The sequence below is a fragment of the Peromyscus maniculatus genome, chromosome 8 (assembly GCF_049852395.1).
Source record: "Peromyscus maniculatus bairdii isolate BWxNUB_F1_BW_parent chromosome 8, HU_Pman_BW_mat_3.1, whole genome shotgun sequence".
Lineage (NCBI taxonomy): Eukaryota > Metazoa > Chordata > Mammalia > Rodentia > Cricetidae > Peromyscus > Peromyscus maniculatus.
The window spans coordinates 91,901,715-91,923,976 of NC_134859.1; the positions used below are offsets into that span (position 1 = coordinate 91,901,715).

General features: G+C 37.9%; 1 protein-coding gene across 1 annotated transcript in view; it reads left to right on the forward strand.

The window, feature by feature from the left end:
- Window positions 1–22,262, forward strand: part of Efcab3 (EF-hand calcium binding domain 3) — a 419,664-nt gene that overhangs the window by 38,724 nt on the left and 358,678 nt on the right. The window contains exons 11-15 of the mRNA XM_076543522.1: window positions 2,734–3,279; window positions 5,504–5,641; window positions 8,489–8,560; window positions 12,102–12,245; window positions 13,507–13,581. Coding sequence (XP_076399637.1) covers window positions 2,734–3,279; window positions 5,504–5,641; window positions 8,489–8,560; window positions 12,102–12,245; window positions 13,507–13,581 — 975 coding nt within the window. The remainder of the gene's footprint in view (window positions 1–2,733; window positions 3,280–5,503; window positions 5,642–8,488; window positions 8,561–12,101; window positions 12,246–13,506; window positions 13,582–22,262) is intronic.

The following is a 22,262-nucleotide window of genomic DNA, read 5'->3' on the forward strand; positions in this document are numbered from 1 at the left end:
TTTGCTTATTTTTTCTCTATGACTGGTAACAACTTGCAACCATCCCCTCCTAAATGATAATAAACATCCATAACCCAACAAGCAAACAAAAACCACCTACCTCATCTCTTGGGAATATGGGTGTTGTGTTCTCTAGACTGCTTCCTGTTGTCTGGAGGTGATGGTATCCTTAGGTACCCTGAGAAAATTGGGGTAATGGTCAAGTCCTGGGAGAGCTAACTGTTGTTTAGTCTCTGTGTGATAGGAAAGTGCAGAGCTTATCTGAAGTCCTGGCTGGAGTAGTCTGTGAGCTGGACCATCTCAGCTATCAGCTTTGAAGTTGTTCTAAAAGCAAATATTTGAGGAAACTGCACCAAAGGTATTCTAAGAGGCTGGATCACCTGGGCTACTTGTCTTCATTGGTGGCTGGTCTCTTTTTTTTCTGAAAACACACAAACTTTTAAAGGTAACATACATATCTCCCTTAGCATAAGTATGGGATGTGCAGAGTGCAAGTCCATTAATGATAATTTTCTGTTCTATGTTTGAGCAGATAAAAGGCATCTGTCAACTTTATAAGTATGTTTGGACTGTATAACCAAACTATCATAAGGACTCTGTAGCCAACAAGATTTATCATGTCTCATTCATTCTCAGAGCTGTTCCCATGTAGAGGGATCAGCTTATATGTCATTGGTCTTGTAGTTTTTCTTGATTTCTTCCTTCATGTCTGCAACCAAGATTTTTGGAGATCTCCCCCAATCAAATCTGATCTTTATTAATTTTGAAGGAATCTATACCTTTTTGTTTCCTATGGAAACAAAGGTGTAACCTCTTCCTCAATGTAACACATTTCCTGACTTCCACTCTGAAGTTAAGACATCCTTAAAATATATAGGCTGTTTTTTTTTTTTTCTTTTGTTTTTCGAGACAGGGTTTCTCTGTGTAGCTTTGCGCCTTTCCTGGAACTCACTTGGTAGCCCAGGCTGGCCTCGAACTCACAAAGATCCGCCTGCCTCTGCCTCCCGAGTGCTGGGATTAAAGGCGTGCGCCACCACCGCCCGGCAATATAGGCTGTTTTAATTTAGCAGTTTTTTTCTGCAATCCAGTGTCTCTCAGCAGTGTTTGCCCTTCACTCATCAACATTTGAAAAATTCAAAGTCAACAAAACACCATAGAGGATCCAGACTACCTGTATATTTCCCATCCTTACATGGCTTATTCTTTAAAGAATTTATTTGTAAACTATTTTTCTATGACTATCTATACCCATTTTTTTTCTTTCTTCAGCACCTAAGCACATTTTCAGGCATACTGTAACTGTTCAGAGGTTTTCTCAGCCTGGACCTGGCTTTTTTTTGTGTGTGTGTCTGTGTCTGCAGCATTTTTCTGACCGCTTAGCCAAACTTTATATGGTTAGGTGGTGGCTAGGTTACCTGCTGCATGGCTCTGCTTAGCACATGGTGCTGGTTGCTGGCTCTGCCCACTTTAGGTAGATGAGAGTCGAGCCTCATGCCTGTGGGCCCTGGCTTGGAGTCATGTCTATCTGCTCCAGCTCTGGGAAGTTTTTTATTTCATCCTGTGGCAGGCATTTCTATCTAGTCTCCCATTCTATCTAGTAGTGTGCCCTTTAAGTTCTCAGCTGCGTAGCAGGGTCTCTTAAAGGAGCCATACACCACAGGCACTGGGACGGAATGAAAGACTGAAGTTACTAAGGAGTTGTGTCTGGCTCCATGTTCAGAACATTTTTTCAGCTTTCTCAGGCCCTATGTTTTGGGCACCAAATGTATTGAGTCTTTCTTGTCAGACTTTTTTTTTTTTTTTTTTTTTTTTTAGAACTGCCTGCTTTCCAATAATGACATGGAGACTTCTTATTAATTATGAAAGCTTGGCCTTTAGTTTAGGCTTGTTCCCAACTAGCTCTTATAACTCAAATTAACCTGTTTCTATTAATCTATGTTCTGCCATATAGCTCTTTATCTCTCCTCCATTTTGTATGTCTGATTTCCTCAGTGTCTCTCTGGTATCTCTTATGCACCTAAATTCTAACCCTGAGTTCCTCTGTCTCCCCAGAAGTCCTGCCCATTCTCTCCTGACCTTTATTAAACCAATCACAGTGACACATTATCCCATAGCAGATAAGAGTTGTGTTGAGGAGCAAGTATTAAAACTCTTGAAATAGTTTAAAATGTGTTTTCATACATAAGTTATCCTTCTGAACCATCACATGGATTTTTATAAATGAAGTTGTGACTCTAGACATTTCATTTTCTAATATTTTCTAAAGTTGTGACTTTGTATGAGATTATTTCTGCCTGTAGACATTGAGAGTATTCATGAGAATAATTATTTGGATTTTAACTTTATTAACAAAGCTTCCCTTCTGCAACTTCTTATAGTTCTGCACACTTACAGTGAAGGTATTTCTAACTGTATGACCTTTCTAGCCTGTTATTTCTCTAAATTACCAAGTAGAGAACAATGCAGCTCAGCAGAGTATTTTATTTTAACTTTAAATAGATTTGAGTGAATGTATTGAAATATAATAACCTCTAAGATTATACTAGTTAATAGCTTGACCATTTAATCACCAGCCCTTTCAACTTTGTTAAACTTTGCTTTATTTATATATTTAAGCAATTCATAATTTCTGGATTGGCCTCTATGAGGACTTAATTGATTTGCTTGAAATATTATACAAATCATACAGATAAATGAAATCAATAAATAAAAGAATCTATTTCTCTTACTTAGCAATTATGGATGAAGCCACTTCAAGTAAACGATTATCAAATATACCAGGACATCATCTACAACCTAAGAAGAAAGGCAGTTCATTTTCCAGATTGTCCGAACCTCTCACATCAAAAAAGCTGAATGTACCTCCCTTTCAATATCACAGTAAATCCTTGGAGAAACATGATGAGCCTGAATTTAAACGATCAAAAACTTCCTTACAGACAAAAAGATTCTCAAGTGGGGTTGACAGTGATCATGTGGGATTTCAGGAACCATACTCAAAGAGTCAAGATTCAAAGTCTAAGCTACCTATCTTGAAGAGTACTTCAAGCCTCGATAAGTTTCCAGATAAAAGTGATACTTCTAAGTTTCCAGATAAAAGCGATACTTCTAAGTTTCTGGATAAAAGCGACACTTCTAAGTTTCCAGATAAAGGCGATACTTCTAAGTTTCTGGATAAAAGCGATACTTCTAACATCCCAAAACTGCTAACTGTGAGAAAGCAGTCCAGCTCCCTAAAACCAGTTTCACCTAAGGAAAAAGCTGTAATTAATACCTTAGGTCAGTCAGTACCATAGACCCGGGTTCTTGAGTGTTTCAGTTTTTGCAGAAATGGGCACGAGTCAATCACTGAATACTTGCACTTTTTTTTTTCTTAATAGTTAACCTTTTAGCTGTCAGCCTATGTAACCACCACTTTTGATATGCAGATCAGTGAATATAATTCTGTGATTTTGGTGACAATTCCTGGGAAAAGGTGGAGACAGGTGGATCTTTGGAGCTTGATGGCTAACTGGCTTAGCCTAAACAAAGATCTTCAAGCCAGTGAAAGACTCTGTCTCAAAAAACATGGCAGATAGCACTTGAGAAACAAGCACCAAGGTTGACCTTTGACCTCCACATTCACATGCACACATGTCCATATCCAATCCCACAACAACGCGCACACACACACACAACGAGAGAGAGAGAGAGAGAGAGAGAGAGAGAGAGAGAGAGAGAGAGAGAGAGAGAGAGAGAGAGAGAAATTGAGGTGAGAGAAATTGGGGGGGGAGAATAGAAGGTGTATTTTTTTTGGTAATTTATTTGAATATGTAGGAAATCTGTAAAATTTTTGTTAGAGTCCTACAATTCAAATATGTGAAGATATTCCTGGTATGTCAGGTATTATTTCTTATGGATGGAAAATACTAAAAACAGAACAATTAATACTATACTTCCTAGGCATCTAACACTGTACGGCCCTCATCAAAGATAATTAATAATTTCCTTTCTTGTTCTGCTTCCATCACTGAAATACCTTATATGGAACTTAATTGTGTGCTTCTTACAGTCTGCTGAAGTTACTCCATCATGTCTGCTCTCTTTAAAGAAACTTTAAAAATACACTTATTATTTAATGCAGTAGTTAAAGTAAGGGATTACAAAAAAATAAATGATTCATACACTAACATATAGCTCAAATAACTTAGTTGAGGGAAAAATATGGCATTAAGGAAGACTAAGGCATTCATTCTGATTCCTCTACTACTAGGCTGCTATTACTGTGTGTGAGGTAAGAAAGTTCTGGGTTTACAGAACAGCAGAGTAGTAAACATTTAGTCAGTGGGCGGAAGAGGCTTTCCCAAGCCAATGATGTCTACCTACCTGGCATTACTAAATCAAATGATGTCACCTACTAATTCCAGAGCATGTTCTGTATGTAAGGAAGAATGGAATCATTTGTTTGGTAGGAATAACTTCCCTAAAAATAGCAGTAGTAGCAGGGACTCTATTTGATGTGACTGCCTCCATGATTAAATTAAAAAACTAACCCTTTATTTAAAACTGACATTACATTCACAACAGTTGCAAATATAGTGAAAAACATTCCCAAATATTCTTCACCTGGTTTCCCTATGAGTTAATAACATATATCCATGGCCTAAAGATCTAAATCCAGAAGTTAACATTGATATAGCAACACTTACTGACATTTGACCTTATTTAAATATTATCAGTTGTCTCAGGAACGTCCTTTTTCTGATCACAAACTGACCCAGGATTACACAATGCATTTAGTGGCCAAGTGACCCCAGTCTTTCATTCTAGAATGTTTTCTCAGCCTTTCATGATCTTGACACTAGAAGAGTTGTGACTAGTTATTTTGTATAATACTCCTCGTTTTGACTTTTCCTCATATTTCCTTAGAATAAATTCAGGCTATACATTTCTTACTGAATATCTTAGAAGTGATACTGTCCATGTATATATGCCTTTAGGATTTTTATTGAAAGTATGTACACAAAGCATAGTAGGGTCAGTTTATTGGAGGGAAAAGGACTTTTAAAACTGTGCTTGGGGTTCTGGAATTTAAACAAAATACACTGGTGGTTTGATGTCTTGGACTCCTGAACTATATTTTAATCAGAAGCAAGCAGCCTGGTTGCTTTTCTGAATAGGAGTTTGTAGAATTATAACAGTGTTGTGCTTGATATAAAAGCAAAACTGTAAGATAACAGAAAAAGCAATCCATCTGTTAGCGGTATTGAGTAGATGAAACCTGTTCTCTGATTATTCAAGATTTTAGGTACCAGCTGTACATGGTGGTACATACCTGTAACCCCATTACTCAGGAGGTCAAGGTTGGTGTATGAGTTCAAGGCCAGACTGGCTGTGTAGAGGGTGGTAGTTTAGTCTAAGATGCATGGTGAGATTTTGTCTCAAAACATGTTAAAAAAAAAATGATTTTGGTAACCACCATTGTTTTCGATACATATAATCATTTTGCATTCTCTGTATTTAGAAAGTGTCCATGATGTTATCAATAAGCTCCAAGGAGATTACATTTCCCCAGAGGAACTTCTGTCTGTTTTACCCATGGTAGAGATTACTTTATCAGAAAAAGACTTCCAGAAGATTATGCCGGAGACTACTAAAATTGGTGAGAACTTACTAACTCTAAACTAGAGAAAGTGAATACTTTTGTGGAGTTAAAATCTGGGGGGAATTTCTCTTACTGAGGAATGGGCCACAATGGGCCATTCTAAAGCATAAGAAAGAACAGATATGGGGCCTGAGGAGATGGCTCTGTGGATAAAGCTCTTGCTGTTCAACTGTGAGGACCAGAGTTCAGATCCCTCTAGCCACATAAAAGCCGAGCAGGCATGGCAGTGTGTGATCACACACACACACACCATTATATCACCTCCACACCTCACACTTGGAGAAAAGAAAGAAACATAAGAGTGGAAAAAGGTAAACAAAAAACCCTGTGAAGTCTGAGTTCCCGGTTGCTCTGGAAACTAGGCCTTGTTTCGGCAAGGCCCACGTTGCCTTCCTTGCTGTGTCTCCTCAAGTGAGGACAGGTGCTGCGCTAGCTGCAGAGGCCAGGGAGTCAACCAAGGCCTACAAAAACCTCTAAGCAAGTAGCTCAGATTTGAGGAGAAGTAAATGAAGGTTCTATGCATAGGAGGCATTTGGAGCTAGAGCTTAGGGTAGCATTTGGACCCTTAAGTTTTTTTCTTCTTGAGAGGGCTTTCATATTGGAGTTTTTTTCTGTTTTAAAAAATTAAATTGGCTGGGCAGTGGTGGTGCACGCCTTTAATCCCAGCACGCAGGAGGCAGAGCCAGGCGGATCTCTGTGAGTTCGAGGCCAGCCTGGGCTACCAAGTGAGTTCCAGGAAAGGCGCAAAGCTACACAGAGAAACCCTGTCTGGAAAAACAACAACAACAACAAAAAAATTAAATTTATTTATTTTATATCCCAACTGCAGTTTCCCTTCTCTTGTCATCTTCCATTTTCTCCTCCCACCTCCCCTCTGTCCTGCCCTCCCCACAATCCACTCCTCTATTTCTGTTTAGAGAGGGGCATGCTTCCCATGGATATCAACAAAGCATGCCATATCAAGTTGCAGCAAGACTAAGCACTCCCCTTGTATTAAGGCTGAGCAAGGCAATCCTGTATGAGGAATAGGTTCCCAAAAGCCAGCCAAAGTGTTAGGGACAGCCCCTGCTCCCATTGTTAGGAGTCCCACAAGTAGACCAAGCTACATAACTGTCCCATGTATGTCCCATGGGCCTACGTTGGTTCCATGCAGGCTCCCTGGTTGTCAGTTCAGACTCTGTGAGCGCCTAGGAACCTAGGTTAGTTGTTTCTGTGGGTTTTCCTGCGGTGACCCCTCTGGCTCCTACAATCCTTCCTTAATTTCTTCAGCAGGATTCCTCAAGCTCAGCCTAATGCTTGGCTATGGGTCTCTGTATCTGTTTCCACCAGTTACTGGATAAAGGCTCTTTAATGACAATTGGGATGGTCACTAATCCCAGCACATCCCATAGGCAGGACAGACTGTAGGTCAAAGATTGTATGGCTGGTTGGTGTTTCAATCCCTCCATTGGAAGTCTTGCCTGATCACAGGAGATGGCCAGTTCAGGCTACATAGCTACTGTTACTAAGAGTTTTAGCTGAGGTTAGAGAGTTACTTTTATCAGTAACTAAGACTTACCCACTCTAGAAGCTCATCTGGGGAGAAAAGAAGGAACTTTTTTTTTTTTTGCAAAGAATGACTTGGGAATAACTTAACATTAAAAGTGAATTTTCAGAGTCTGGGTATAATTTCTTAGCTAATGCAAGTAGGAAGAAAATTTGATTTCAAAATGTATAAGAGTGGGTGCTAGAGAAGTTATTGAACCCTTTGCAGGGTTGAATGATTGCTATTGGAAGGATTATATTTAAAAATTGGTAGTGAATCAGACCTCTGAATCCCAGGGGTCAGAGTGTGACACTTGGTCAGTGCTGGTTAATACTGTCAAGATATCTTAATGGATACCATGTTGACTGGCTTTTCACCTTGGTTTGAAATTGACTCCTCAACTTTCTTATAGTCCAGCTATGTGGACTTTGGTTTTTCTCATATTTATCAAATCTTAGTATCCAATCCAATCTTTTGCATGTAATAACTATTAAAAAACCAGGGACTGTCTTACTTATTTTTGTGTCCTTGGTGATTAGTTAGTTTATGGCTCTAAGATGCCTCCAGTGGTTACTAAAATAATAGGTGTGTGTGTATGCATGCATGCAATAATAATTAATAAACGAAATTATTGGTTGTTTTTACTCTTAACTCTTTTGGGGGACTGCCACCCAGCTCTCAAATAAATGCACGTAGACTTAATATTACTTATAAATGCCTAGCCTTAGCTTGCTTATTTCTAGCCAGCTTTTCTTAAGTTCTCCCATCTACCTTTTGCTTCTGGGCTTTAATCATTCACTATTCTATAAACTTTTCTTTATTTCTTACTCCATGGCTGCTGTGTGGCTTGGTGGTTGGCCCCTCGTGTCCTTCTCTCCTTCTCCTTCTTTTGCTCTCCTCGATCTTCTCTTCCCAGATTTCTCCTCCTATTTATTCTCTCTGCCTGCTAGCCCCACCTATCCTTTCTGCTGCCTAGCTATTGGCCATTCAGCTCCTTATTAGACCAATCATGTGTTTTAGACAGGCAAAGTAACACAGCTTCACAAAGTTAAACAAATGCAACACACCTTTGCATCATTAAACAAATGTTCCACCGCATAAACAAATGTAACACATCTTAAAGTATTCCACAACACAAAAGAGGCCATGAATTTGAAGGAGAGCAGGAATGGGAAGGTTTAGAGGGAGGAAAGAGAAGGCAAAATAGGATGGTGAAATTAAGGATCAAGCAAGTTTTTACTCTTAATTTAATAAAAATGAAAACATACTTCTAATGTAAAATATGTCAGAATGTGTAATTTAAATTCTTTATTTTACAGAAAGTGGAATGGTGAATTTAGATGACTTTATTATGGCAGTTTCCAAGGAGCACAATATACCCGAATATGATGGTAGGTAGAAAATTTGATTTAAAATGACTTGGAGGAAAAGCAATTAGGTTGAAAAGAAGATTGAATAGATCACCTTGAACTTGCTTCTGTGTGGCATGGCGGAGCATACCTCTCCAATTCCCACACTTTGAAGGTTGAAGTGAGAGAATGGAAAATTCAAGGCAGAGCTACATAGCTTGTCTCCAAAACAAACGAAACAGATGGAGCACAAAATGAAACAAAACTAAGGCAAAACTAGAAGAACTGAACATATCTTTGAGATGGACACTCACAGCCCCTGGGGTAGACATTTACTGCTTCTGTGACTCTTAGAGTCAACAGTCAGCATGTAAGAACTTCCTGTTTCAGGAAGTAACTGTAGAGACCCACAGAGGTTTCCTAGTGAGAACTTACTCAGTATCTGAGAATCTGAGCTTGCTTTACCCAGCGGGCTGCATAAAGGGATGATTGGACCATGGGTGTGGTTACCAGGTGTTTAGAAGAGTCTGCACTTGCCTGTGCAGTATGCTTTGATCTAGCAAGGCGGAGGTCTTTTGCCCCACCCCTTGGCATTGTTATAAAAAGCCCTTTGAAGAGACAGAAGGGGCCAGTAGATTTTGATCCAGGTCCTCCTGAAGCTATTCTGTGTTTCTGTTTGTCTCCTCTCTGCTATCTTTCAATCTAGAAGTTTCTTATTCCTCTCTCTTCTTCATAGGACCCCTTTAAAAGGTGGGAGCTGGCCTCCCATAGGTAACAATAACTAGCTTGCTCATCTCATAGAATTGTCATCTGAATTTTATAAACTCAGAGTGCTACACAAAGGCCTAGTAATACAATGATAGCAAGGAGAGCAAATGGGTAATTAGCCCCATTGGTTAGGAATTGATTTTTCAACTATTCATGAAGAATGTGTTTGAATGAAATATTGATATAATTTAGTTTTAGAACATTTTATGAAGCACTTATTAGGCTATAATTTACATACATAATATTGATCCACTCACCGATTTTCAAGTAAATTTATAGAGTTGTGCAATGGTCACCACTACCCAGTATTGTTTTCATTTTGTTATTGTTTTTTGCTTGTAATTATTTTGTTTATACAAATAGTTTTTTAAACAAGATTAAAATATGAAATAAAATACTTTATTTGAATCTTACATTCGAGAAAACCTATTTAATTTGTGTACATGTGTGTTTTTTTTCAGATCTCACTTTTTCTTCAGATGATTTATAACACCTCTCCTACTTAAAAATTTAAACTTTTGTTAGCTCTTTGAAAGTTTCATACAACACCTCTCCTACTTAAAAATTTAAACTTTTAGCCGGGCGGTGGTGGCGCACGCCTTTAATCCCAGCACTCGGGAGGCAGAGGCAGGCGGATCTCTGTGAGTTCGAGGCCAGCCTGGGCTACCAAGTGAGTCCCAGGAAAGGCGCAAAGCTACACAGAGAAACCCTGTCTCGAAAAACCAAAAAAAAAAAAAAAAAAAAAAAAATTTAAACTTTTGTTAGCTCTTTGAAAGTTTCATACAATGTGTTTTGATTATATTCATTCCCCCACCAACTCTTCCAGATCTACTCTGCTTCACACCTATGACTTTGTGTCCTTTTTTTTCCTTAAAGAAAAAAAAAAAACTTTTAAGACCAATTTGTGTTGGGCAAGTATTTTGAGATGTGTGGTATTCCATGGTCATCTCACTAGGAACTACACTCTTAGAGAAAACTGTGCCTCCTTCCCCTAGCAGCTACCATTTTGTCAATAGCTCCATGGCTAAGGGTGGGATTGTGTGCCTAGCTTCTGTCTCCATGGGATTTGGTCTGATAGGTTTTATACATACTGCTGCAACTGCCACGAGTTCATAGGTGCAGCTGCTCAGTTGTGTCCAGAACACTGTTTCTTGTTGTCACCTATTGCCTCTGGCTCTTGCACTCTTTCCCTTTCTTCTTCCACAATGATCCCTGAGTCTTGGGAAGTGGACATGTGGTGTACATGTTCCATTTAGGGCTGAGCATTTTGAAATCTTTTACTCTCTGCATCTTGGCCAGTTGTTCTCTGTGTTGATTGCCACTGGCCTAGCAACCTCTTTAAAAAACTGTGCATATATTTCTATATACACACAATAATGTTTTTTTTATAAATTTCTTTTTTCTCACTTTTATTAGTTCTTTGAGAATTTCATACAATGTATTTGGATCATATTTGCCTCTCCTACCATTCCTCCTAGATTCCTCCCACCTCTCTACTCACCTAACTTTGTGTCCACTTTTAAAAAATACTCACCAAATATAGTTGACACTGCCATATACTCTCGGGTGTGTAGCCTTCTACTGGAGGGTGCTCAACCAACTCTTAAAGAAAATTGACTCTCCCTTTCCCAGCTTCTATCAATTGCTAATAGAAGCTTAGCTAGGAGAAGTACAGAGAGTAAGAGACCATGAAATGATCAGCCCTAAATAGAGACAGCACACACAGGACCTGCTGCAATCTCAAGCTAGACAAAATCCCAGGATAAAGAGATGGGGGTAGGCAAACCTGGATATTTTGGAAGAATTTCTTTTAAGAATAGCTGGACATAATGGCACATGCCTTTAATCCCAGCACTTAGGAGACAGAGACAAGCAGATCTCTCAGTTTAAGGCCAGCCTAGTCTACATAGTGAGTTTCAGGAAAGCCAGAGCTATATAGTGAGACTCTGTCTCAAAAAAAAAAAAAAAAAAAAAAAAAAAAAAAAAGAAAGAAAGAAAGAAAAAAGAAAAGGAAAAAAGGAATGCTTTCACTGTAGCACAAATTTAGCAATTTAAATTTAATGAAGGAAACATTTTCCATATTAATAAAGTATAGATTTTAAGGTATTATAAAAGATACATGGGATAATTATTTTTAAGTAATCATATTTATATTTAAAGAAGATTAAACTAAATGAATTTACCATGGACCAAACTACACATTCCCACAAAGCACTATCTCATGAAGGATGGAAAGATTTCTGCTTAATTTTTTGCTAATATGAAATAAACCACCAAGGAATTTTAACTTGTTGAATTAAGTAGGGCATTCTCATAGGATTTTTGTTTCTATGTAATTTCAGTGGTGATATTGTCAATGTGACTAAGTTGGCATTTCTTAGGTATAGGAATCACATAGCAAAGTAGAATATTTTTGACTGATTCTGAGACTTACTGATTTTTAGCATGGAAAAATTTGTGTCTGGAGGTACAGCTCAGTTGGTAGAGTGTTTACCTAGAAAGCACATGGCTCTGGGTTTGATTCCCAGCATTGCAGAAACCATGTATGGTGACTGAATATGAGTTCAGGGTTGTCCTTAACTACAGAAGGAGTTTGATGTCAGCCTGGGCTACATGAGACCGCCTCCTCAAACAACAACAGAACCCAAACAAACCAACAAAAGTCTCTTAAAGCATTCTTATTATGCCGTTAGTATGCAACACGTCTAACAGGATTTATATTTTTGCTTAATGTTGGACCTAGCGTTCATCTTAATACTTGTATTTTTTTGGTTTAAAGTTTACTTAATTCTAATATGAACAAATTTATTTCCAGCATTGAATGATGCCATTGAAGGCGCTAATAAAATTCAGAATGAAAATGTTGCTGATGAGGATCTAGACAGTTGTCTTCAAAATTTTGGAGTTTACCTTCCTAAGCCAGAACTAGAGAAGATCAAAGAATTAACAGGAGTTGATGGTAAATGATAAAATTTCAAGGAAATATTCTTCTCAGAATAATGAATTTATTGTTTTTTATTATAACAATAATGATTTTATTGTTAGAAAAAGTATTAAGTCAATAAAGGAAAGTTCAAAAGTACAATTAAATGCTTGAAAATTGTCATCTAGACATTGCCTGGGTTAATAGTCTTTTCAGATACTTTTCCCTAGGAAAAGCTGCAAAGACAAAGCAAGCAGCTGGAAGTCAGGACACAAGGCACTGAAAGGACAAAGGTGGCTTCCTCCTGTCAAAGCCTTCCACTCGCAGTAAAGGTTTACCAATGAGGGTTTCAGTACCCATGTAACTGAGCAAGAACTTTCCTTAAGGGAGAGAGAGTGGTGGGCTATAGTGGGGTCCACATGGATGAAGAGCTGAGTTAATAATGACTGATTTAAGGATACTGTATGAGAATTCATTACAACATCTTTAGTTGTATTTTTTAAAACCTTCATAATAAAGGAGTAGAAACATATAATCTGTGTAAAACTTGTATAGAGAAAATACGACTTGGTTCAGAGGATAATTTGAATGGGAACATGTCCTGTGCCTATAGGTTGGTTTGGATATAGAGGATGATTTGATGAGAACCTGTCCTATGCTGATAGGTTGGTTCAGATGTAAAGGAAGATTTGAATGGGACCATATCCTGTGCAATAGGTTCATAGACTGAAACCTGTCAGTTCTTCCATTCAGTGCTATTTAGCTTTTGGGATGAGCTGCGATCTGGGAATGCTGAGGGTTCTATGACCATAGACGAAGACTGTCGTTTCCCTAATGTGTTTGTCTAAAGAAATTCCAACAAAATTCAGGCTTTTATGAGCCAATTCTAATGTTTGTGTGAATGAACAATGTCCAAGAATAGTTAAAACACCCCTGGACCAGGTGTGCAGAGGTAGACTTGCTTTTCTTGAAAAGTTATTGCAATTATACTAGTGTCTGTGAGTAGTACGGGCAAAGAGAAACAGATGGAAGATATTCAGACATTAACGAGCACACGTGGACAAAAATGAGATGTCAGGTAACAGATACTAAAAGTTACAATGCTGTGCACTATTTTGAACAACTTTCTATTAAGTGTTTGATTTTTGCTTCTAGATGAATTGCCTTTCCCCCCAAAACATACATTTTAGTGATTATTATTATATGATGGATATAATTATATCTTCACATAATTCAATATTTGTCATAATAATTTAATACTTGAAGATATTAAAGAAAATGTTTCTCTTCTCTTTAGAAACAAAACAAGTGAATTTAAAAGAATTTATTGGTAACATGATGAGCAACACGGAAGGCTTCTCTCAAAATTTATGTACGTATGAAAGTTACTGACACTTTCATGGACCAGGTGGTCTGAAAGATTTTAGAAGATAACAGGCTTTTATAAGATACTGAAAGAATTAGTCATCTGCCAGCTCATCAGGCAATGACTGCCTGACTTTGTGCTGCAAAATGTGGCTGTAATCTTTTCTTTACTGTGTGCAGAATAACTATTATAGAGCTATTATAGTCTTTGACCTCCATACTTACTGTGGGCAGAACCATGTGTATCACATCTATTTGGGGGAGGGGGATTGGAATGTCTTCTCACTCTGAGAAAGTGATGCTACTTAGAATCTGAAAACTAATATGAAGAGTTTCTGGTTTCAGCTGTTTTCTCAGCATGTCTTTCAATATTCTAACCTATTTAATAACATTCAAGAACCGGGCTTTATGTTAAGCTGTCAGTAAACTATTATGAGCTAGTATTTGGTACTGTGAAACTCAGCATAGAGAAAAGTAAGGCTATAACCTCTATTTAACAATATTTAATTATATGTGTATGTTGGTGTCGAGGGTGAGGGTTGGGTATGTGCACATGAGCATGGTTCCCTTTGGAGGCCAGAAGCATATGTTGGATCCCCTGAAGCTGTACTCTCAAGTAGTTGTGAGTTGGTGACCTGGGTGTTGGGAACGGAACTCAGGTCCTCTGAAAGAGCATGCTATGCTCTTAACTGATGAGCCATCTCTCCAGTCCATAACTTGTAGCATGAATCTTAAAGAGTCTTTATTAATAAAAACAAACCTGGAGCCAGTTATTGGGGTGAATGCTGGTAGATCAGATGCAGAACAAGCCACAGCTACCTCACCTTGCCAATTCCTCAGCTGGTCCTGTTTCCTCAGACTGGAAGCCTCTCAGTCCTCATCCAGAATGAATCTCAGCTGAAATGTGCTGCTCCAAAGCCTGAAAGCTTAACCAGCCAAATGCTTCTAGTTTCTGGTCCTCACGCCTTATATACCTTTCTGCTTTCTACTACCACTTCCTGGGATTAAAGGCTTGCTTTCTGGGATTAAAGGCGTGTGTCTCCATGCCTGGCCATTTCCAATGTGGCCTTGAACTCACAGAGATCCAGAGGGATTTCTACCTCTGGAATGCTAGGATTAAAGGTGTGAGTGCCACCATTTTCTAGCCTTTGTATCTAGTGGCTGTTCTGTCTCTGACCCCAGATAAGTTTATTAGGGTGCACAATATTTTGGGGAACACAATACCACCACATTAACTATCTATTTTTAATGGACTGACATTAGTACTTTAAACATTTTGGCTAGAGTTACGTTATTTGGTGCTTATATATTGAATGGTACTGGATTTTAATTAAGAGTTATTTTTAGTTTATAGTTTTTTTCTATATTAGGTTGCACCATGGATAAAGATGAAGAGGTTATTTGTGTTATCAGCCATTTCAATTTTTCCTTAGGATTTTCTGTCATGGAAGTTAAATTTTTTCATAGGACAATTGCATAGTATATTTTCATTCATATATTTAGTTTTATTTTCTTTGTAAGTCTTAATATTATATATATATGCTCACTTTTCCATTTTCAGCAGATTGCTCAGGTCCTATCTTCTTCCTTTTCCCCCCTTGATTCTTTGTGGGTTTCATATTATGCTTTCCAAGTCTACTTTTCTCCCTCTGCCCTTGCAACCTCCTTCCCAGAACAAAACAAGATTTAAAAGAAAACTAAAAAACTTAAAAAAAAAAAAAAAAGGAAAAGAATCTTGTCTTGAAGCTGTAGTGTAGCCTGTTGAGTCACAGTTTACCTGGTAGTCCATTCATCTTTACTTGCAAGGGTTCATTGCCATGAGCCATTTGTCTGGCTTCAGACCCCTGGCTTCTGCCACACCACTGATAATGGGCTCTCACTGGGGTTTTTCTTGGCTGTCCCATTGTTGTCCTGTGTCATGGAGATCCTGCTGTTTTGGATCCATAGGTTCATCTCCTTCACATGCCCCAACAATTTCATAGATGAGGTGGATGTTGGGGTGGGCCAACTCATAACTCTGGTTTTGGGCCTGGGTGGTAGCTGGCTTGGTCAGCCTGCCACTTTTCCCTCACAGTCACTACCCGGACGAGCTCTTCAGCACTGCCTCAGCTGGCTCACCCAGTGCAGAGGCCTATCTTCTTATTGGTTCTGTATTCCTTATATTGTGGACTTCAGTCGGTTTCCCCATGTACTTTAGGTCAGTCTCTGCTCATTTTTGCTTTTCTTATTTGATTTAAATTGTCTGATACATATTTACACAATACCCTGAAATCTCTAGCCTTTCTGTACTTCATTGGAACCCATGCAGTGAAACTCCCTGCTCTGCATGAGTCTGACTACCATTAATTTCCCACTCTCTGAAACAACTGTTTACAATCCCTGTTCTCTCCAACTTCTGGTCCTATCCTGGCTCTACCCTTCTCAGGCTTAGCTTCTGGCTTTGCCTTCACATGGAAAACAGAAGATGATCTCAAGTTTGATCCTATTAAAGTATTTCCCAGTGTCTTCTAAAAGTTTCAAGTTTTTCTTTTCATTTATAAAATTTCAATTTCCTGGAAATGACTTTTTTGTAATAAGTGAGGTTAGGGTCTGACAAAACAATTTTCTCATAAGGATAATGAACCATGCCTCTCTAATGCTGCATCTTGGTTTAGTGCTATGCGGATATCTGACAGTCACAGATGCTAATCTGGGGCTCTAAATGATCAGAAAAATTTTCCCTAGTCTAGTTCTTAGGCAGAATTCAAGCTCTGTACATAAACTCCTGAAAAAAAGCAGCAAAGGGCAGGCCATTGTGGCATACATCTTTAGTCCCAGCATTTGGAGAGTAGAGACAAGTAGATCTGTGTAAGTCCAAGGCCAGCCTGCTGTATGTAGTGAGTATCAGGATAACCAGGGCTACATAAGGAGACCCTATCTATCTCAAACAAACAAACAAACAAACAAACCAAAGTAGTGAAGGTCCATTAGTCCTAATTTTCAGATAGAAAGACTTTGTAAACATTTCAGTTATAATAGACTTATATGTACTACATAATAGTAATTACAATGATTGTGTTATTGTCACTCATACATAGTGTTTATCATACACTACTATTAATTTTTCCATTACCCTATGGATTCCCATATTAATGCTATACTGTTTTTTAGAAGAGAAAACCAAGGTACAGAGTTCTCCTTATCTTAGGCCTGCTTAATGCCATGTGTCTGGTACACACTAGCTCAGACAGAGCTCAGAAAAAGCTGTGTTTCCTAAGCTCCACATTACACCACCCCACGAGCACACACAGTTAACATTTCTTACTTGTTTTTGTCGTTTGGTGCTCTCCCCTCGAGCTTTGTATCACTTGCAGACCCACGGGGAAGAGTCATCCCTACTCAGCTTTCCCACTTTGGCCCCAATGCCACACTCCCAGCTTCATCTCATCCATCATACTGTTTTGTTTGTTTGAAATGAAGCCTATGTTTTCCAGGCTGGTCTTAAACTCCCCAACTTAGGTTCTGGTGATTTCCCTGCCATGGCTCCCTGGGTGCTAGAGGTACACAGACAGGTGCCAAGATGCTTAGCCATTCCCAGATACTTTTATTGGTGTCTTAAAATTTGGTATAAAAACATGTTTCATGGCTGCAGTGAAGGAAAATCTTGGTGTTCTTAGTCTACAGTTTTTCTGTTTGTTGAACTATTTATTTATTTATTTGGTGGTAGGATTGGGTCCAAGTCTTGACATGCTAAACTACATCCCCAGCCTCAGTCCTTCCTATAAAATGATGCATTATTCCACACTAACTTTCTATAACACTTAAAGTGCATTTTGCTAAGTCAAATTTTCATCTTCATCTTTTGACCTTTTAATCCCTGTTACTTCTTGGAAAGTTTTCCTTCTGGTACCTGTGGGGCGTTTACCCACCCACCCCACAGCTCTCCAGAGTTTTCTTGAGTGTGAGCAGCAGGAAATATTAGATAGAAGGATTTATTGTGGAGAATCTTGCAGAGATAAACAGATAGAAAATAAAGGATAGCCTCGAGAGGGCCTGGAACCTTTTCCAACTGCCCCTGATTGTCTCTGCCTCAGGGTATTTATAGAGACGCCAAGGGGTGGAGCAAAAGACCCCCCCCCCCCCAGCACAGCCAAGTGCAGACCATCTCAGACACCTGCACTCAGGCCTGTGGTCCTGATCATCCTTTATTCAGACCTGCTGGGTAAAGCCATGAGGAACCTGAAAACAGACTCCCACAGGTCCCCCCTTAATATATAAAAAATAACTCATTATTAGTGGCTTACAGCAATCTCCACAGCTGTTACACCTCCCAGTATGGGAGTAGAGGATGATATAGATGGCATTTCTCTTTTGAATTAGGTCCAAGGTGACTACAGCAGTCTTTAGCTGCATCAAGCCCTTTCTAAACCAAAAACTTAATGCAATTGCAAACTTAATCCCTTAGCTTCATCATTACCATTAACAGGTTAACATAAATATTGCTATACATAGTCACAATTCTCTCAATCTTACAACTCAAAGCAAACTCTTAATAGAACCATTTGAATTAGTATATATGGTGCTATATATAGTCAACAATTTTCTCAGTCCTATAACTTTAACTCTTAATCATTTGAATTTTCTTGCTAACAGAACATAGGAAAAACTTCAATGTATTCACAAATTTAAATATTTCCTTAACTCCACAAAACCAGGGTGCGTTAATACCAATAGGTTAAACATAATTTCTGCAAACATAATTCAACCTTAATTCACTCATAACTCCTCCTTTTCTTTATAATTTTTTAAACAAAATCTCAAACCTAGTTAGAAAAAACCCAAACTTATACAATTCCTACAAACCCATATTGAAAAGCAATATTCTCAATCTAACCATTAATACTTTGAAAACTTTTAGCAAAACATCCAAAAGCAGTTTCTTAATAAAACTCTTTACACTTTAAAAGTAGTCTCTTAGTATACCCCATTTGCATTTATTACTAACAAAAACATGACATTAATCCACTCAAACAATTTTTGAAATTAGACTAAGGAATATTAACTCTCCCTTTTCCTTATAATTTTTTAAGCAAAATCTCAAGCCTAGTTAGAAAACCCAAACTTTTCCATTTAAACAGTTCCATTTGTAACACAAAACCAGTTCTGTACGTAATTCCATTTTTACATAAACAGTTCACAAAACAATTGCATTTTTAAACACAGAACAATACATGAATCACCAGCATATATGCATACATAAAGCTGCATCTTGAGTCAAGGTAGAAACAATAAATTTCTTTATTTAAACAATTCCATTTTTACCCCAATTCCAGAAAACAGTTCCTAGGTCATTACTATAAGTAAACTCAAAATTGTCCCATTGCAATGAAATCTCTATTGTTCATTTCTTTTTTCTTTCCTTCCTTCTTTCTTTCTTTCTTTCTTTCTTTCTTTCTTTCTTTCTTTCTTTCTTTCTTTCTTTCTTTCTTTCTTTCTTTCTTTCTTTCTTTCTTTCTTTCCTTCCTTCCTTCCTTCCTTCCTTCCTTCCTTCCTTCCTTCCTTCCTTCCTTCCTTCCTTCCTTCCTTCTCTCTCTCTCTCTCTCTCTCTCTCTCTCTCTCTCTCTCTCTCTCTTTTTCCGAGACAGGGTTTCTCTGTGTAGCTTTGCGCCTTTCCTGGAACTCACTTGGTAGCCCAGGCTGGCCTCGAACTCCCAGAGATCCGCCTGGCTCTGCCTCCCGAGTACTGGGATTAAAGGCATGCGCCACCATCACCCAGCTCATTTTATTTCTTAAGTCCCAAAATTCAAATGATAAATTCTGGTACTAGTCTTCCAAATATGAAGAAATCCAAAACCAAAATTTTTTTGTAGTTTTATCTTATTTTAAGTTCAAAAAGTTCAAATAAATAAATTCTGGTATAAGGCTTTCACTTCCAAATATGAAGAGACGTTTTACAACCAAAACTTTTTGCAGTTAACAATTTTAGTTCAAACAAGCGTCTCTGCAACTTGTTCTCACAGAGACCTTTTTAGGTATAGTAGTATTCTAAACCACACTGTTTTTGATGTTAGCTCAGGTTTTTCTGTGTTGTGTTGATTTTCCACAGATCTCAGCTGCAGATCTCAGCTGCAGATGCCTTGTTGTGCTGGTTCTGGAGTCTGCCATTCTTAGCGCCCTCTGGAGCTTTTGAAACCATTCAGACTGCCTACTTTGCAGTCTACTAGGACACTACACTTTCTGTGTCTTGGGTTCTTTTACCATATACATTAAGCATAGATTCATACTCAATATTTACACTTTCACAAACTCACATATAACATGTGCTTAAGCATAAACTCACACTCAACATTTACACATTTTTACAAACTCACATATAACATACTAACATCTACTTATTTATACTCTTTAAGGAAACTATAGAACTACTTTAGCAAATATATTTCTTATTACTTCTTATATACTTATATTCATTCCATCTTATTTCTTATTTAAACTTACATTTACAACTAGCATCTTACAAGCTTATTACTACATGTCTTAAGACTACCTTAGATACTTCTTGCAAGCTTATATTCTTAAAGGAACTCTATAGATCTATTTTACAAACTTATATAGGGCTACCATTAGCATATATCTAATTTAGCAAACACCTAAAGATTTCTTAACACAGAGATCTAACAAGAGAATAATTTCTACAAACTCACATCTTATTTTCATCTTTTTCTACTTCTTACTCTTAATCATCATCACTATCTCTATTAGATTCTCTTAACTAGACAGGAAGTACATACATCATTTCTAAAGTTTAGAGTTTATAGTCAGCTTTGCTATAAAACACGGGGATTTAGTGAGTGTTGTTGTTATAGAGTTGTGATATGCCATTCTGGAACTGGCAGAGATGCACTATCAGTGGTAAATGGTTTTTAACTCGAGGCTGTCCCTTCACCCAAATTCATAATAGCTCCCCTAAGAACTTCAATTCAGACAAACGTTTCTATTACAGCAGTACTTTTGGTTTGTTCTACCAGAAAAACTTCACTTCACGCTGAGGGTGAAATTACCATATTTAGCTGCTATAAAGCTCTTCACCAAATACTGCACAGCTATTAGGTGATATAAAGTATTTTTCTAAAGGAGCTAGTAAAGCCAAAAGCAGCACAGCTCCGAACTCTTTCCTCACTGTTTGCATTAACCAGTGACAAAACCTCAGAAACACTAGTCGAGCCACTTTCATTCTGGTTCCTTCCTTTATAGGAACGTCATTGGAGCTGACCTTCCTTAGTTCCACGATCCTTAACAGACGCTCCGGTAACCACCGAGCTTCATTCTCCTCTTGTGAAAAAACACAAACATGTCCTCGACCCCATATTAAAACAGGATTGGGACCCTTCCATAATCCTGAGCAGGGATCTTTTCATTTCACTTGAGCAAAAGTCGCTTGGGTGCCACTGTGCCAAAATCTATCTGCGGCAGACTGTTCATAGACATCTATATTCAAAAAGTTCAGAACAAAAAGAGCATGATTTAATGCATTATGTGGAGATTGAGGGTAATTTTTTTATTTTTATTTTTTGAAGTTGTGTTTTAAGACTGCTATGAGCCCTTTCTACAATACCTTGTCCCTGAGGATTATAAGGAATACCTGTTTTATGTACGATTTCCCATTGGGTACAAAATTGTTGAAATGCCTTACTATATCCAGAACCATTATCAGTTTTAATAATTTTTGGTATACCCGTATACGAAAAACACTTCAAGCAGTGGATAATTACGTTTTGTAGCTTCCCCAGGTTGTGGACTAGCCATTAAAAATCCTGAATAAGTGTCAATGGTCACATGTACATATCTTAATTTGCCAAATTCTGCAATATGAGTAACATCCATTTGCCATAGATGATTGGGAAGAAGACCTCGAGGGTTTACCCCTAAGTGAGGGACAGGAAAATATTTTGGACATACCCCACATCGTTTAATTATTTGATGAGCTGCTTCTTTGGCAAGATTGAATTACTTTCTCTTAAGCTTTTGCTATTTTGATGAAGAACATGTGATTGTTGAGCCATTTCCACTTGGGATAATGCTCAGCCATTGCATTACTCCTCAGCTAAAGGACCAGGAAGATTGGAGTGAGCTCTAATATGGCCCACAAAGCATGGCAAGTTTTCTTTTGTGGAATAGCATCTTGAATTTGTTGAAACATTTTGACTTGATTGTTGTTAGTCCAATATTTTCACCAAAACTGTTACTATTCAAAGTAGTCAAGAACATAGAATGTTCTTTCATGAAACATATCCTTCATTAGCTTACTTTGAGAAAAAGCATCTTCAGGATTTAGTATTTTCACTTCATTAGCTTTAACTCCTGATGTTATTAGCAGCTGTAATATTTAGCATTAATTATTTATAAGGAACTTTCAGGTGAAGCAACTCTTTTGCAAGACAGCTAGATTTTCTGAAGTTTGTTCCCATCTAAAAAGCAGTCATTTCTTTTTGAATGCCTGTTTCCTTATATCCTTATTAGATTTGCAAAGGAACTACTCATTGCAGGCAGTTTGTTCAAAAGGCAAAGAACTTTATTTTCCCATAAGTTTCTTCATATCTAAAACAATGTTCCTTGTATAAACTGATTTCTCTTGCTTTCTTAAGGATTTTAAAGTGGATTGTTTGCTCTTAAAGTTAGCTTTTTGTCATCCAAATACCGTAAAAACTT